This window comes from Lynx canadensis, chromosome A3 (assembly GCF_007474595.2).
Source record: "Lynx canadensis isolate LIC74 chromosome A3, mLynCan4.pri.v2, whole genome shotgun sequence".
NCBI lineage: Eukaryota > Metazoa > Chordata > Mammalia > Carnivora > Felidae > Lynx > Lynx canadensis.
In genome coordinates, this window is record NC_044305.1 from 126,605,408 (window position 1) to 126,623,419 (window position 18,012).

Here is an 18,012-nt window from a genome sequence, read left to right on the forward strand (position 1 = left end):
GATACGGTGCCTTTCACAAGGACGGCGAAGGAGTGGACGAGGAGGCCAGCACACTGCTACTTGATGAGGAAAGTCACACTGGCGAGTGTGAGGATGGAAAACTCCACTTAAGAGTCTGAAGATCTATAGTTCACCTGCAAGATGCTGAGAAAAATCAAACTGTGTGCCCAGAATACTGGAGAAACGTAATTGCTTGCTAGAAAGGACCTACGGGAACCCTACGCTACTGTATTTAGAGGCTCTAATTGACTATCAGTTTCTCGCCATAGCCCTGTACATCCTCTGCCGTAGGGCTCTCAGAACACATCTGTTTAAGCATGTGTTTTACTTCTTGACATCATTTCCAACCGTGTAGAGAAAATTCTGCTCTTTAAGAAAGAAATTCAGAGACACCTGGGTGGCTCAGTCAGTAAGGCATCTGACTGCAGCTCAGGTCATGATCTCACGGTTTGTGGGTTTGAACCGTGTGTTGGGCTCTGTGCTGACCGCTCAGAGCCTGGAACCTGCTTCAGATTCTGTCTCCCTCTCTCTCTGCCCCTCCCCTGCTCACACTCTCTCTCTCAAAAGTAAACATAAACATTAAAATTTTTTTTAAAAAAAAAGGAAAGAAAGAAGTTCATATTATTCATCCAGAGACTGTTATCCCAAATGAGTGAATTATAGGAAATATGATTTCTTCAAATGAAAGGATTCCCTTGTAAAAAGCAAGACATGGAATCATATTCCCTTGACTCTGGATGGGTTTTTGACTTTCTTGTCACCAGGAAAATGCTATCTGTGGAAGTGGTATTTCATGACCTGGGGTCAGGTCAGAAAAAACTATGAAACGTCCAGCCTCTTCTTAGGACTACTTGAGCTGGAGCCTGAACCACCATGAAAGTCGCTGAGGCCACCGTGGTGTGAGAAAGCACAAACTGGCCCCAGATGGGGGGGAGCTCTGAGATCATGGGAAGAGAACCCCCAGCTGCTCCAGACCCCTGTGTCAGCTCAAGCTGCCACAGGCCTACAACTGCAGGAGAGACCCCGAGCCAGAATCCTCCACACCTCTCTCAAACCATTGCCCCGCAGACCACGGAAATAGTAAAATGATTGCTTCTATCTCAAGCCACCAGGTGTTGGGGATGAGGTGTTGTGGAACACCGGTGACTGAACCACTCCCATTACTCCCCACCCCCAATAGCTACTCCGATGTGATATTTCCTTTTGTTTCAACATGACTTCAGTGTTCTTACCATGAGAATGCGTTGTTGACATTTATATATTACACCCTGCAAGAGATTTTATTTCTCTTTTCCCTGTTCGGCATGTTGCTGTGCGTGCATTGTTGCTTCTGGCCACTTTGTAGTTCGCCTAGGATGCATCAATCACACTTTACCTACCTATTCCTCCAGCGATGAGCCGCCAGGTTGCCTGCAGTTCCCCCCACACGCTGTCACAGACATCCTGGGACACGTCCCCTTACGGCGCCCTGTAGGTCTGTGAGCACTTCTCCGGGCAATACTCCCAGAGGTGAGCATGCTGCCTCCCAGAGCGCCCGCGCACTTGCTCTAGCCAAGCTTGGCTGCACCCGTCTATGCTACCCTTGCCGTGTTCACTTGCTGGCCCAGTCCCCACATTGTATTTACGAAAAGAACGAGTCGGGCTGCTGGAGGGTTGGGTTTTTTTCTCTCTCCATAATTGCCCTGAACATCTCGGTGGCTCCCTTCCTTCAGGTCTTCCTCTACATGTCACCTAACTACTCCGTCACAAATAGTTACTGCTACGTGCCGTCGCTGCCCATCCTTCTCAGCTCGTGGTTCTTTTCTTCGCTGTTCTTACAGGTGGACGTGTGTGTGTGTGTGTGGGGGGGGTGTTCGGGTATCATTTGTCTCCCCCCGTGAGAAGGGCGTTGGGTGCGTAGGGTGCGGCCAATGAAGATTTGCTATGAATGCATAGCCAGAGTCTGACTTAACCGAGTACCATTCTAAGGAGCCTCCCCGGCTCCGCACCCCACCTCCCCGTCACTTAGTAGGGGGAGAGAATATCGGGGTGGGGGGGCACCGAGGCTCTCCCATTTCTCCCTGCCCCCACTTTGGACTCACCAAGCACAGGGGCGAAGGACATTCTATTAGCACTTGGGACGGTTCTATCAGTGTTTCAGGTACCATCGGCGTCCCGAGTGTTTGTGGTGAGGTGTGCTTGCTCACAGCTTCTTGTTGAATGGCTGCATGAAATCGTTAGGCCCTGGTCTCTGGTCTGACTTAATGATCCTAAGACAGACAAAGGAAGAGTACTTAGAGAAAAAAAAAAAAAAGGCATGGAATAAAAAGTGAATAATATATAGCACTGCCCTGTCTGATACTGTAACTATTAGCCACATGTGGCAAATAAATTAATTAAAATGAAAATTAAGTTCCTGAGTCACAGCCATATCGAAGTACTCAATGGTTACATGTAGCTGGTGCAGACGTACACATTTCCATCACCCCAGAGAGTTCTGTTGCACAGCCCTGAAGAAAAAAACAGCTTCTCTAGATACTTTCTGAAAATCCCAACCTGCCTTTAGAGTTCTTGAGGGAATCTTTTCCACCTGCCTTCCTCAGGGCTAAAAGGGTCAGCATTTTGTTCTATCATTAAAAATAACAACCAGTATACTTTTGACTTGGAAAGATAGACGTATTCTTTCCTACGGGCTACTTTTGGAGGACACTTAGCTGGCTGCATGTGTCCTCCACATGGTTCTGAAGAAGGTGATGTGTCCTGGGGCACCTGGTTGGCTCAGTCAGTTAAGCGTCGGACTTTGGCTCACGTCATGATCTCGCGGCTCGTGGGTTCGAGCCCCTCATCAGGCTCTGGGCTGACAGCTTGGAGCCTGGAGCCTGCTTCGGATTCTGTGTCTCCCTCTCTTTCTGCCCCTCCCCCGCTCATGCTCTGTGTCTCTCAAAAATAAACAAACATTAAAAAAATTAAAAGAAAAAGAAAAGAGATGATGTGTCCTCAGCACCCAGTCACGTTGAGATGAAGCTTATTTTCACACAGTGAGCATTTGTTGAGAACAAACAAGCTTTATGTTTCATTTCAACTTTACATAGCATGTTTTTTGCCCTGCTTTTGAGGGCCAGGATGAAGGGTTGGAAAGTTGCTGTCATTTGGTGTCATCAATTCTCTGAATTCCGAAGCTGTGTGTTTAAGAGGGTCAATTTGGTAAGTTGTTGCTACCCGACCCTTGATGATTATGAACATCAAATTTAAAATTACGAAGTAAGAATTGAGGGAAAAAGTCAAATGTTATAAATTTATTTGGGACATCTGTTGCCACCTCTTTGGATGCCTTTGAAAATTCAAGCAGAAATCAATACACTTCCAGGTTTGTTTGTTTTTTTTTTTACTTTCAATAAATAATATCTTTGTGTATATGTATATATAGATAGATATACTTAACGAGTCATTTAGCAGGATTTTTAAGTTTTATACTGCATTAATTCCAACATAGCTCTTTCCAGATTGATAGGATGCAAATGAGGTAAGAATTAAGGCAAACCTAAGAGGCATGCAAATGTAGCACATTTATCTCCACTGATAATACAAGATCTCGAGTATGGACCACACAGAGGAGCCAAGGCCCCTCCACATGTCTGTCAGTACTATTTTACAGGAGAATGGTGACACAGCTTATATTAAAGTTACATTACCGTGGGGGTCTCAGTGCTACTAACATGTAATCAAGGAGACACGAGCATTGGCAAAACATGAACAAGAAACCATAGAACTCTTTGCAGCACATTTCTGCCCAGGCTTTAGGGGAGGAGGGTTTTTATGAAATGATGTTACACGTATCACATCGTGGCAGGTTGTTTGTTTTATAATATATGCTTTTAAAATTCATTAGCAAATGACATTCTCATGCACACAAGTGTTTCAAACACAAGAAGCAAGTCCATTGATAGGTAGTCCAAGCAATATTTGTGTGTGTGTGTGTGTGTGTGTGTGTGTGTATAGCTGCAGACTGAATGGAACATTGAGACTTTTGTGCAGTCCATAGCATTGACCTCAGCTCATTTCTGAATGTCGCACTGCAGAAGTAATACAATGGAAGGGTCGCTCTTTGCAGCTTCTTTGAATTCATCCAGTGTAATCTGGTCATCTTTGTTCTTATCCATCTTGCTGAAAATCTTGTCTACTCGCTGCTCAGGCGTGAGGCCGTCCTCATTCATTTTCATCATGATCACAGTGCCTACCATCTTATAGATAGCCTTGGGAAAACCAGAAACAGAGCGTAAAGTTCTCCTACGACATGATAAAGAATTTAAATTTACTTCAAAGGACTCCTTAAATCGTTTTAAATAAGACAGAGATATAATCTGATATGTGTGTCTTGTCTGACTCCCAGGTTTCTGGCTGGAGGAAGTGAGTAGAAAGAGTGGCTCCGTGGTAAGCACAAGAATAATGGATGAGGAATCTTTATTCAGGAGGAGAGCGCTGAGCTCTGTTTTAAACATTCTGGGATTGAGGTGCAGGTGAGCACCAGCCCTTGAAGATTTAAGAAAACAGAAAATGTGGTCCCAACCAAGAAGGAATTTACAATCTACTAGGATAACTGAGCAAGGCAAGCCAGTAAAATTTAGTCCAGAAAGAAGACACTTTCGGGAGATCTGTGGATCAAGGACTCTGTTCATAAGGACTTCCAACTGTCCAGTTCAATTAACTGTACACAATTATTTCTCAACGTGAGAATTTCCTAAATAGAAACAACTTTTTTAGGAAACTGCCTGAAAAAAATAAATGCCCTTCCACGCAAAGACTTGCAGGTGGGGGCGCCTGGGTGGCTCAGTCGGTTGAGCGTCCGACTTCGGCTCAGGTCATGATCTCACAGTTTGTGAGTTCGAGCTCCACGTCGGGCTCTGTGCTGACAGCTTGGAGCCTGGAACCTGCTTCGGATTCTGTGTCTCCCTCTCTCTCTGCCCCTTCCCTGCTCATACTCTGTCTCTCTCAAAAATGAATAAACGTTAAAAAAAAATAAAAAAAAAGACTTGCAGGTGGATGTTCATAGCATTATTAATAATAGCCAAGTAGAAACGACACAAATGCTCAAACAATATGACGTATCTGTACAATTGAATACTATTTTAGTAATATAAAAGACTGAAATACTGATAAGTCTTACAACATAGATTAAACAAAAAAGGAAGTCATTCATTAAGGCTATAGATATTTATATTGTATGGTTATATTTATATGAAAGGTCCAGAAACCCAAATCCACAGAGAAAAAGAAGAGTGGAGTTTTCTGAGTCTGGAATAGGAACAGGCAGGTGACATGAGGGGTCTTACTGGGGGAATTAAAACGTTCTAGGGGCGCCTGGGTGGCTTAGTCGGTTGGGCGTCCGACTTCGGCTCAGGTCATGATCTCGCGGTCTGTGAGTTCGAGCCCCGCATCGGGCTCTGTGCTGATAGCTCAGAGCCTGGAGCCTGCTTCGGATTCTGTGTCTCCCTCTCTCTCTGCCCCTCCCCCATTCATGCTCTGTCTCTCTCTGTCTCAAAAATAAATAAAACATTAAAAAAAATTAAAAAATAAATAAAAAATAAAACGTTCTAAAATTAGATTATGGCGATGGCGGCTTACTTTAGTAAATTGTACAGTTATAATGGATGAATTTATGGTTTGTAAATAACTCAAAGTTTTTAAAAATGTCAGTTAGAAAAAAAAAATGCCAGTTAGAGCCACGGGCAGCATCTTACATCCACCAGAGGGAAAGCTGGTTTGAGGAAGAAGGGGACATCAGCAGAGCAGAGCTAAGCCAAGGGCAGAACTGGATCTGGGCCCAGCGGCTTGGATCTGTGACTTTTCCCAGCGCGGCGCTGAGGCTGAGGCAGGGGGACAGGGGTCGGGAGAATTCAAGGCCTGGCATGCAACCAGCAGGGCTCCTGGCAGGGAAGAAAAGAAGCTGCCACGGCCTACGCCCCAGGAAGCTTCCTCCGGGGGTCTCTGCCTTCCTTGCCCTTCGGCCAGCCAGGGAGCCTAGCCTCCCACCATCCTGAAGTCCCCCGCTCCGGCCAAGTCCACCCGGAGTCCTCGCCCTGCCCTCGTCCGGAAGGCCAGCCCCGGCCCGCGGGCCCGCCCCGCCTCCATACGGTTCCCTTTGGCGGCCAGGTGCCCTACGCCACGCGCCCTGCCCAGCCCCGCCCAGGTCCCCCCCCCCCCCCCCCCCCGAAAGCCCGACCCCGCCCTCGCCCTCGCCCCCCCCCCGAGGCCCCGCCCCCGCCCCTCGGGGGCCACCGCCTCACCTCGATGATCTCCAGCATCTCCACCCGCGTGATCTTGCCGTCGCCGTCCAGGTCGTACATGTTGAAGGCCCAGTTCAGTTTCTGCTCGAAGCTGCCCCTCGAGGTGATGGACAGGGCGCAGATGAACTCTCGGAAGTCGATGGTGCCGTCCCCGTTCTTGTCAAAGGTTCGGAAGGCGTGCTGGGCAAACTTGGAGGCGTCTCCGTAAGGGAAGAACTGCAAGCAGAAGGCACAAGTTCAGGTGCCGGGAGGGCCCGAAACCTCAGGCCGGGGCGCGGCCCAGGAAAGCCTAGACCGAGGGCTGCACCAGGCGCTCTCGTGGGCTGTCGTGGGAGGGGGTGTGACCGGCGGGCCTCCTGCTTGGGCCAGCGCTCAAGGCCAAGGGCAGGCGTCCATCAGTGCGTCCTCACTCAGACGCCTGGCTGTTTCTTGTGGGTGAGGCTGGGGACATGCCTTTGTGGTGGCCAGGCCCTCAAGCCCGCAGCTAGCGTCCCTCATCCGCGGCTTCCCTGGCCGCCCTCCCACAAGTACGAGGACTGAGGCAGGTAGCAGACTCCTCTCCCCACACGGGGTGGTGCTCCATGAACTCCCCCTTTCTCCCTGTGGATGTCCAGGTTCACTGCCTCGTGGGGCCAGAGCAAGGTTGCCCAGACCTGGTTTTTCCTGCCCCCCTGCCCGGCTTCCCATCCACACTCCCTCGATGAGGCTCCAGGGTTTCACTTCTTTTTACAGGGACTTTTCTTTTGTAGAACAGACATTTAAAACCCATTAAAAATAGAACATGACTGGGTTTATTTTTGCAAGATATAAAGAGGTTTCTTTTCAGAGCCAACAGTTGGCAAGAGTGCCGTAGGGAGACAAAGAATGGACCCAGGAAGGAAAGGAAGGGCAGACCCCAGAGGAGGTAAGACCATGGGCAGTGAGGCAGGGGTGTCGGCCCCCCCCCCCCCCGATAGGAGTCTAGGCCAGTCACAACAGCAGGCAGTTCTGTCGCTTGACCCTCTGTCCCAGCAAAGCTGAAGGACATTCTCTAGGTGGAGGGTGGAAAACAAACCAACCCCAAATCAAATGCAAAAACAAACCATGTGCTGTTTTAAGGCAGAAAGGGTATATACATGTTTCTGGGTGAGCAAATCCAGCAAATACAAACATGAAAGCAGATTTCTGAGGATGTCACTGGTCTCCCTGCTCCTTCCTACGTTTTGCCACTTGTGACTGGAACAGTCTAGCCAGCCTCCATGCAGATGGCCTGCTTCGTGCCCACCCGGGGCTGTCTCCCTTTGGGAGTTTCTCACTATGCACCCTGCCCTTGGGCCTGCTGCCCGCAAATCCCAAAGGTGGAACATTTCCCTCCAGAAATAAAATAGGTCTTTCCATATAAGATGCAGAGCTGACTGGGGCTTGTATTTCAATGGCACTCACTTCCGGACACTGAGATCTGTTCTGCTTACTATTGTGTGCAAAAAATCACCCAAGGGGCACCTGTGTGGCTCAGTCGGTTAAGCACCTAACTCTCAATATCAGTTCAGGTCATGATCTCATAGTTTGTGAGATCGAGCCCCGCATCAGGCTCTGCACTGACAGTGTGGAGCCTGCTTGGAATTCTCTCTCTCCTTTGCTGTCTGCTCCAACCCCACTTGCTCTCTCTCTCTCAAAATAAATAAACATTAAAAATTTTTTTTAAATCACCCCAAATCAGAGTGGCTTAAAACAACAATTCTTTCATTAATCTCAGAAAATAAAGATTTGACAACCACTTCTTTTTTAAGCAACCAACTTATCTTTCTGAGGCTATGGAGGACAACTTTATCCTTTGCTCCCTCATCCCCTACACACATTATGTCTCCTATCCTTCATTTTTCATGATTCATCAAAATCCACTGAGGCCTTTTTCTGGCCCAGCCCGGTCTTTGGTACTGGGAAAGCAGAGATCAGCACCTCACTGTCCCCAGGCTCTGGTATTTTGCAGTTAAGGGGGGAACTGAAAATGAAGGTCATGTTATCAGAAAAGGACTACAATGGAAGAAGGAACAAGACATTCCTAATGCTAACGAGTGCATGGTTACTTTCAAGAGGGGCGCCTGGGTGGCTCAGTTGAGCATCCAACTTTGGCTTAGATCATGATCTCGCAGTTCGTGGGTTCAAGCCCCCGCATTGGGCTCTGTGCTGACAGCTTGGAGTCTGGAGCCTGCTTCGGATTCTGTGTGTCTCTCTCTCTGCCCCTCCCCTGCTCACACTCTGTCTCTCTCTGTCTCTCAAAAATAAATAAAATGTTAAATATATATAAAAAAAAGACTGTGTGGTTGGTTTCAAGACAGGAGAGTTAAGACAGAAAGGCTCCTGTCCTCTGTCGCGGGCTCAGCCTGTTTTCTCTCCACCCCCCAATGTCATTAGAGGCATCGTAGATACCTGAAGATGGGCTGCCAGGTGCTGACTTTTGAACTTGACCTTGACAATTTCTAAATAGGTAAGTTTGAGCCACATGTGCTCTGAACTGTTTGTTAATTTAATGATGCTTCTGACACCAAATGTGTGGGCTTTGTTTTGGTTTAGTTTGGTTTTTGGTTTCTCCCTACCAGCAGCCAATTCTCCAATTTTCTGGACATTAACCTGGTCCAGTTGAATTCAGTTCAATTCTGACACTAACCCCTGGGGAGTCAGTGCAGACCCCACAGGTGAGTCAGGGTTCAGTCCCACAAGACTGCGCCCACTTCAGATGCCAGTGGCATGTCCCCTACTGCCACCTGTAGTTCTGATAGACCTGATGTGAACTCAGGGGGATCCCACAATGCCCTCCTTCAATAATTTGCTAGAACAACTCACAGACTTAAGGAAGGCACTTTACTATTACCAGTTTATTTTAAAGGCCACAAGTCAGGAACAGCCTGGGGGAAGAGACGTATAGGGTAAGGGGTGAAAGCACGAGAAGGGTATGCAGAACCCTCTCCGGGCATGCCACCTGTCCAGCACCTCAGCGTGTTCACCAACTTCTCAGGCCTGTAGTTTAAGGGTTTTCATGGAAGCCTCATTACATAGGCACAGTTCATTCAACCATAGGTCAATGAAGATTCAGTTCCATCTCCAGCCCTTCTCCTTTCCCCAGAGGTAGGGTGAGGGCTGGACTACAAGTTTCAATCTTCTAATTATGCCTGGGTCTTTCTGGTGGCCAGCTCCCATCCTGAAGCTATCTAGGGGCCCCAGACAGCAGTCATATTATTAGCATACAAAGGCACTGTTTTCACTCCAGAGATTCCGAGGGTCTTAGAAGAAGCTCTTGTGTCGCGAACTGGGAACGCAGACCAATTATGTATTTCTTATTATATCACATGTGCCATGTGCATGAGTGTTCTTCACTCCTTTCTGCTCTTTGCTGATGTGTTTGCCTTGTGGTCAGGAGTCTTGGGCAGAGCTGGTACCTGTGAAATGGCTTAAGAACAGAGCGGAGTGAGCAGATTCCCACCCTCCTTAGTGCTGTGTATCCACCAGGCTTTCTATATGCAGTGACTTGAGACCACTGCGTATTTTTCAACATCTGTGTGGGTTTCTGGAAGTGAAAGGCTTTAACTATCATTTCTCATAGCATACTTTAAAGTGAAGGGGTATCTGAGAGTTTTATCTAAAAATAGCTGAGAACTGGAGGTCAGTATATTAAAAATTAATTCAGATCTGAAAATTCTTGAGGAAAAAATCGATTGGGCTATAAAAGTTACATGCGCCTTGCAGAAGGCCTATTTACTGACTTTTAGAGCCAATGCGTTCACTTCAGAAGAACTGAGCGTGTGCCCAGGACCCCTCACGTATCTGGACGGTTTGTTCCCTTTGGAAAATTCATCCTATTGTGTTCTGAGCGCTTTGAGTTTTTCTAATCGGGGGAATGCTCTTTCTTTTGATGAAATGATTCAACTCTGGATGCATCATCACAGGAAAAGCAAAGCCATACTCTTCAATCTCTTTGGGAAGAGATCAGGGTCTTGAACTCATATTCACTTCTGGACTACGATAGTACCTGAGAAATGTAAGTATTTTTTGCATATTGTTGCTTGCAATGTGTTTTATTTTTTAAAGTCAATGTGTTTTGCTTGACCAACTGTATTATAGGGTGATGTGGAAATAATTTTCAGTGGCATGAATCATCTACAAGTCTTCTGCTTATAAACAGAAATTTATTTCCACAGTTCTGGAAGACAAAGTCCAATATCAGGGTCAGTCTCTGGTGAAGGCCCTCTTCTGGCTGCACACTGCCAATGTCTTGCTTTGTCCTCATGGGAGGAAAGACAAGGGAACTGTGTGGGGTCTCTTTTATAAGGGCACTAATCCCATTCATGAGGGCTCCACCCTCATGACCTAAGCTCCCTGCAAAGGCCCACCTCCTTATAGCATCACCTTGGGCATTAGGTTTCAACATATGAATTTGTGGAGGGACACAAATATTTAGTCCATAGCAATTTGTTAGCAAGAAGATGACTCTAGCTGTGAGAAATTTCACAAACTGTATTAGATGATTGAATATAGCCAGTCTTTGATAAATTTCTAGTGTCTGTTTTATGTCTATATACATACACGCTTAGTTTTTCTACTTTTGGTCAGTCACAAATTTTGTATCGAGTATGTCTTGCATTTCCATTAAAAGAAGAAAACCATCTGGGAAGCAGCTGCAGATGGTCAGTTGATCCCCACTGACTGAATCAGATACCGGAGTCCTTCCGGTGACTTTGGGAATTGTGTGTTATGGCTCTTGGAGGCCAAACTGGTGAGGCCTGGCACCTCAGGTCAGCCTGCCCTCCTGAGGGTGCCTGAGAGAAGGTTTGTCTTTGGAGAGCAGGGTTTGGGGGTGGAGCAGGGCCTGCTTCAGCTGCTGGCTGCAGAGCCCTAGACTCCATCCTGAGGGTGGGAATTGCACTGTCAGCTCCGGTTTGGACAAGGCGTCTTTGGGGGCGGAGGTGATCAGGCCAGTCCCCCAGGCAGGTGGAGGATGATGGCTGGCCAGAATCGTTCACCGGACAGCGGCGATTTCTTCAGGGACCCCGGAGCTCCCTTCCTCGGGTCCAGTGCTTCCCCTTGCCAGCCCACAGCCCTTTTGCTCTGACACTTAGGGGCTCCAAGCTTACTAGTGGGAGACTGGTAGAAGGTGGGGGGCAGAAAGGGCCCTGTGTCCCTGGCTACTTCTGGCCCTGCTGGTGAGACTCTGACCTCAAGATCAGTCTGTACACTAAGCTGTCCCTGTCATACCACAGGGGCAGTCCTTTGCCCCAGTTGTGCTCTGAGAAAGCGCTAGATGTTGCTGGCCTATGGTGGGACCAGGGCCCAGCTACCACGTGTAGTGTGATACCCACAGGAAAATGTCACCATTTCTGCTCTCTTCCTGCTGAATGACAAGGAGGAGGAGCATGTTTTTGTCCTATGGCATTGGTATTCCCCTGGACTGATTTCTGGAAGTTCCTGAGATAAGTTTTCTGGGCCACCCATCCTCCTTTCCTGTTGACTTCCCCTCCCAGGATGCCTGGAAATGAGGGCTGCCATTGTACTGGCCACCAGATTGTGGGGAGCTGCTGCAAAGGAGAGCTGCACCCACTGTGTCTTCTTTCTTGGTGGGGGGGGGAGCAGAAAGACCAGGACCCCTCCACTTGGACACCCAGCAGAGCCCAGACAGGTGGGCACAGTCTGATAGCAGGGGCTGTCTGTCTTCAGGGCTGGGTCACAAGGAAGCTCACAGGGCCCACTCTTCCACTGTGGAGGAGAGCAGGCCCAGAGAACACCTTCTCCTCATTCAGTGATTCCTCTTCAGGGAGGTCCTGATGGGTCAAGACTTCCTCTGCTTGTCTTCTCGTGCCACCTCTCTGGTGGACATTCCATTTGGAGGATTGAATATAGCTTATCCCCTTCTCTCCCTTCTACCTCCACCAGAGACCTGTCACCTCCCATCAGATTCTGGCCACAGTCCCCTTAATTGCCGCTGGTCTCCTCAAGGTCGAACACCTGAGCAGCACTGATCTTCCTACAGTGTGGCTCTGATTGTGTCATTTCTCTTCACAGAAACACCTAGGGCTTCCATATCTGACCCAATAGGTGCCTTCGATCCTGCGTGTCCTGCTTTGGGCTCTGCTCTCCAGAGGCTCGCATTTGCAGAGTTGAATTCTGAACTTGGAACCCTGTTGTTGGTGCCCTTCATGATTGCCCCAACCTGCGAGCACGTCTCTCTCATTCCTCTGTTTTCTGCCTCTGCACCCCGGCTGTGTTCCCAGGTGCCACCACACATGCCCCTGCTTCCGTATTTTATGTGCCTTCCTCTGCATCCCATCTCATCCTGGCCAAATGGAGAAATCCCACCTTTTCTTTACATCCTGGTCAGATGCCCTGCCTCCGTGGAAACTTCATGACTGGACTAAATCTCTCCCTCTGCTTGTGCTTCACTGATTTCTAGATGAGTTTTCCCAAACCCTCTGTCTTAGACCCTGGTCTGCACCTGCTGTGTCCCTCCTGGCGTGGGAGTCCCGAAAGGGCAGCCACCACATGTGTATTGTGGGCCTGTAGCGGTGCTTAGCGCCTCCTGAGAAGGGCCCATTCCAGCGAGCACAGGCACTGCGGTCTCACACATCTTTGTACCTGCATTTATGTCACTCTTGCATCTGTGAAATGGGGGTGCTGAGTTAACTAAATGCTTTCACGCTCCTGTGAGGGCAGGCAGAGTTTCCTGCCACAACTGAACAGTAGTGAAAACCATGACATCAACTCGTCAAATGTCAGTGCTCTGTTCCTAGAATTCCCTATCTCCCTTTGCTGCTCAATTTTTTCTCCAAAAAGCTGACGACCATACAACATATTTCAATTAGTTATTCGATGTCTTTCTTTCTCCGTGAGAAATGTGAACTCCGTGAGGGCAGAGAGCTTTGGCTGCTTTGCTGTTTTGTTCCTTGCCTAATCTCTGCCTAGCAGTGCTCAATGACTTAGCGAGTGAAAGCGTGAACCAATTTCTTTTTTAAAATTTATTTATTTTGAGAGACAGATAGAGAAAGTGAGATGGGGGAGGGGCAGAGAGAGAGGGAGAGAGAGTATCCCAAGCAGACTCTGCACTGGAGCAGGGCTCCAACTCACAAACTGACATATTATCTGAGCCAAAATCAAGGTGCCAGAACTGATGCTGCCCTACCTAATAACTGCACTGCAGGGTTGCAACTGGTGACACGTTCACTGTCTCCTGGGATCCTCAAGACAACCCAAAGGGATGATTTGGTTCTTTTTCACTTTTCCTTGGTAACAGAGAAGTGGGTTTTTAGGCAGAGGTTCAGCACTGTCATTCCTATTTATTAGGGGATTATTTATTTGATATCAGTTACTAAACTGTAAATCCCTAGAGTGCAAAGCCTGTTTGTTGTATCCATAGCACATACCACGGGTCTGCAGATGACAGGTGCAAAATATAATCTTGTTGAATGACCAAGTGAAAGAAACACTTGTAGTGCCAACTAGAGGTGTTCAAGCACTGCTGCTGAAAACAGCCACCACTCATTGGACATTTATTAAAATCTAGCCAGCTCTGTCCTCTAGAACTTCTTGTGAGGATAACAATATTCAACAACTGCACTGCCCAAAATGATAACTACTAGCCATATGGGTCAACCACCATGAGGTGCTGGGAATAAAATTTTAAAAAGACACTGGGGCACCTGGGTGGCTCAGTCAGTTGAGCATCTGACTTTGGCTCAGCTCATGATCTCACAGCTCTCTCACAGCTCGTGGGTTTGAGCCCTGCATCGGGCTCTGTGCTGACAGTTCAGAGCCTGGAGCCTGCTTCAGGTTCTGTGTCTCCTTCTCTGTGCCTCCCGCGTTCATGCTCTCGCTCTCTCTTTTTCAAAAATAAATATTAAAACAAATTTTTTTTAAATGTAAAAAGACAGAGCATTGAGGGCATTGGGGGAAGAAATCTTTGAAATGTTACTAGTGTAACCAACAAACTGCATGTTTTAATATTATTTAACATACGTATCAATTTAGGTAGCAATGTGTGGCAACTGGCTTCTGTATTGAGTGAGTAGCATGATCTATGCTATGTCATAAGCTCTCACAATACCCTTGTCAAGCAGTAATCCTCAGCTCCACTTCATGGACAAGGAAACATGGGCTCAGAAAGGTCCAGAAAACCCCTAAGTTAATTCTCTTTCCACTGTGTCAGCCTGCTGCAAGTTTATGCAAAGGAGCAGTAAGAAACGTACACATCTTCCCAGAATAAGAACATCCAAAACAGAAGGTAGAAAGGTCAGGGACAGATTGTCATCTATGTCAACATTTGTTGGAATGCTTTCATGATTATCATACAGCACTGGAATGAGCTCAGTTCTAATACTTCTCATGCGTGTTACTTCATTCGGTTCTTATAGCAAAACTTGCCATCATAAACTCTGTGTGGACCAGGAGACAAGCTTGAAAGTTGCAGGCATTTGTCCCAGGTTCCTAGCAGAATGTGACAGGTGGATCTGGTCATTTCTGCTACATCTTGCTGTTTCTCTTTGTCAAGCTGAGGAAATAAACCTAAATCCACATTTATGAAGCAACCGTATTTGTTGCATTATGTAATTCTTTGCTACCTTCCATGTATGGGCCTCAATCCCTGGCAGTGGGTATTTGTCGCCACCTTCTGACAGCATGTGTGTACTGCATGGAAGTTACTAAAAGGATGCTGAGGGATATTTTTAGGACTCATTCTTTAACTCAGCATTTACTGAGCAGTTACTCTGTGTCAAGTATTGTGTTAGATACTGAATAAAATATTAAAAAAGACCTAGAGCATTAAGGATAATAGAGGAAATAGATACGAAGCAAACAACTACATAAATAAGTGTAAAATTACACTCTGATCCATCACAAATGTATAGAGCCACAGCCACTAATGGGGATGGTCTTATGAGTTTGAAACTTAACCAAAAACTTACTGCATGGTCCTCTCCCTGCACCCTAATATGCTAATTGGCTTCTGCCAATTCATTGTTTCTTATTCATGGTTTAGGAATAGTCTCAGAGTCTGAAACTTTCCGGGATTTCACAAACCTGGATTGTACCCAACTGTACTACACAGCCTTCCTCTGAACCAACCAACGTGCAAAAGAAAATCCCAGGAAATCCTTGAGGACTGACTTTCCTCAGAAAGACAGTAAGAAACTCTCCATCCATTAATCAGCTTGCTCCAAAGCCACCAGAGGCTTTTCCCTGCAGATAGAGGGCCAAAGCCCTGCATTTCTTTTCAATATTCAGTTGTGAATATTAAAAGGTTTGTTTCTTTTAATAAGTGGTGAATGAGCCCCCAGACACTTCGTGCTGAATATGCATGGTGTCATTCGTCTCTGCAACCCTAGGGCCCCTCCGAGTAAGGCACAGAAGGCTCTTTGGTGGCCGTATTAAGAAATAGCCTCCGAACACTGTGCTTCCAGTCCCTCGGGCAGTCTTTCCTCTGAACCCTCCACTCCAGTCCTTTGCACTCTTTTGCTGCCTGCACATCTCATCCTTCCAAAAGCTGTGCTGAGTGCAGAGAAAGCACTGCAACGTTTCCCATGAGAACCTCGCCCTCTCCCAGTGGACACTGGTGCCTGCCTCAATGTAAAGGAGGATGCAGGTCTCCTGGAGGCTCCCCCGCCCGACGTTCAGGTTGAGGGAGGTTTTACAGCACAGCCGTGGCCCACTGTGACGGCTGATATGCTGTGTCAAGAGTGGTTGGCGGCAGAGCCGCTGGGGAGGACAGACTCTCCAGGGCTCTGCTCAGCTCCCGGCTGATGCTGATCAGTTCTCAGGCCTCAGAACAGATTTCTGCCCATTAGTCTGCCTGAAATAGAGCTCACGATGGGATCAAAGAGCACAAGAATATTCTTGGACGCTCCACCGCTCACAGTCTTGGAGAGGTCGGCCATTCAATCTCTCATAGGACACCATCCCTTTAAAAATGTCCTCACTCAGGTCAATTCTGTTTTCCTTTGTTCGCAGCTGTCAGAAGCCTATGTTCTCTGGCTAATGTACCCACAAACACAATCCCCTCCCCAAGGGTGGAGTCTTCTTCACTTCCCCCACCCCCGAAATAGGGCTACTCTACCTCAGGTCATTTGCCCTCACCTCTGCTGGAATGAGCCAGAGGCTTCTAGCCTCCTGTGGATCCCTGGCTCAGTGCCCACCTCTCCAGGCCCTGCCAAGCGGCTACCTTTTCATGAGGGTCTATCAGGGATCAAGGCCCTAAGGCCTTTTTCATATGCTGCCTCAGCTGGTTCTTCACCAAGTTTAGGACTTGAGGGGCATTATTGTGGGTTAGGTCATACCACTAAGGGGAGGTGGGCTGGTCTAGGCACACGGGCTCTGTCTGAGGAATGCCGCCTGTCTGCATAGCTGCCGAATCTGCCCCGCCTTCAACTCCGAGCTACGATCCACCTCCTCACCAGGATCCAGAAAGGTTCTGCCTCTCTCTTCCCAGCCCTCCGCTTCTTAGTCCCCACACAGTGCTCCCCCTGCCTTGTGCTGTGCTCACAGGAGCCCTGCCTTCCTGTTGCGGTCCTCAGCAGGACTGGGCCAGGCCACAGCAGGCCTGTGGGAAGGAGGGCACCCACAAGGGACAAAAGCGGTAAACATGCTACCCCTCACATAGGTTCCACACTTACCCTTGCCTCCCCAGGCAGCAGAAGGGACCTGGTGGGATTTCTGAGGCCCACGCAGAGCTACTCACTCTCAGGGCAGGCAGATGGGGGCTATGGCCCCTGACCCTGGGGTGGGTGCTGCTGTGGAAAGAAGGAGATGTGCCAGCCAAGCCCAAGGATTTCCTGGACCCTGGCTGAGGCCCAGCACCATCCTTTCCCCCCAGGGCTGCGGGTGTGGGCTCCTGAAGGAAAGCAGGACCCACCACAGCTAATGAGAGGCAGAGGTGGGATGCAAACCCAGTTCTGACTGTGTGATGTTGGACACCTGTTAACCCATCTGAGACTCAGTCTCCTCATCCACCAAATGGGGCAATAGTGATCAATTCCTATTGTGTAGGATTGTTGTAAGATTTACTGGAGATGACAGATGTGGAAGGTGCCTGAGGTCACAAGGAGCTGGGACCCTGGGTATTGGAGGGTCCCTCCTCCCTTTTCCCCTCAAGGCTGCTGTGATATATCCCATACCCTGATGCACCCAGGTGAGCAGGTGGTTCATAGTGGGGTCTCAGTGCACACCCCCCAGACTGCTGGCCCAACGGGTGCCCTTAGGGTCGACTTGGTGTTTGGTATTTAGGCTCCTCACATTCATGTAACCTCACCCAGGACTAGGATCCTTGCCTCCTGGGCTGCCTCACCAGCCCACGTTCTCTGCCTCCAGTTCAACTGCTCCCTCCCACCCACTCCCAGGGCTCTGTAGTCCCTCCTGCCCACAGTTCTGGAGAGACCCTCTTACACCCACTTAGTCATGTCCACTTCCTGTACACACCAGTTACATCTAAGTGTTCCCACAAGAAGCGGCGGGATTATCCCCAGGCCTCTGGGCCTTTCCAGGTCTGGTCCTTGCTGCCGGTCCAATGTCTGCTCCACCGGGGCCTTGCTGGGTTCTCCAGCTGCCGTCCTATTGTTTCCGTCATCCGAAATGCTCCTTTTTTGCCCTGGCCCAGTCGACACCTGTTTGTCCTCGGACCTGGATTCAGTCTTCATTTTCTCAGGAAAGACTTCTCTGAACCCAGGTCAGAATCCTCCATTAGGTACATGCACATCACTGAGATCCGTGGTAACCATCATCCTGTGTTCATGGG

The 18,012-nt window shown here is 48.4% G+C and overlaps 1 protein-coding gene across 1 annotated transcript in view; it reads right to left on the minus strand.

Moving 5' to 3' along the window:
* Positions 1-3,031: 3,031 nt before the first annotated feature.
* The window catches only part of VSNL1 (visinin like 1), a 99,706-nt gene continuing 84,725 nt past the window's right edge, over positions 3,032-18,012 (minus strand). The window contains exons 3-4 of the mRNA XM_030311611.1: positions 6,264-6,479; positions 3,032-4,232 (exon numbers count right to left, since the gene is read on the minus strand). Of these exons, the coding sequence (XP_030167471.1) occupies positions 4,035-4,232; positions 6,264-6,479 (414 nt within the window). The 3' untranslated portion in view covers positions 3,032-4,034. The remainder of the gene's footprint in view (positions 4,233-6,263; positions 6,480-18,012) is intronic.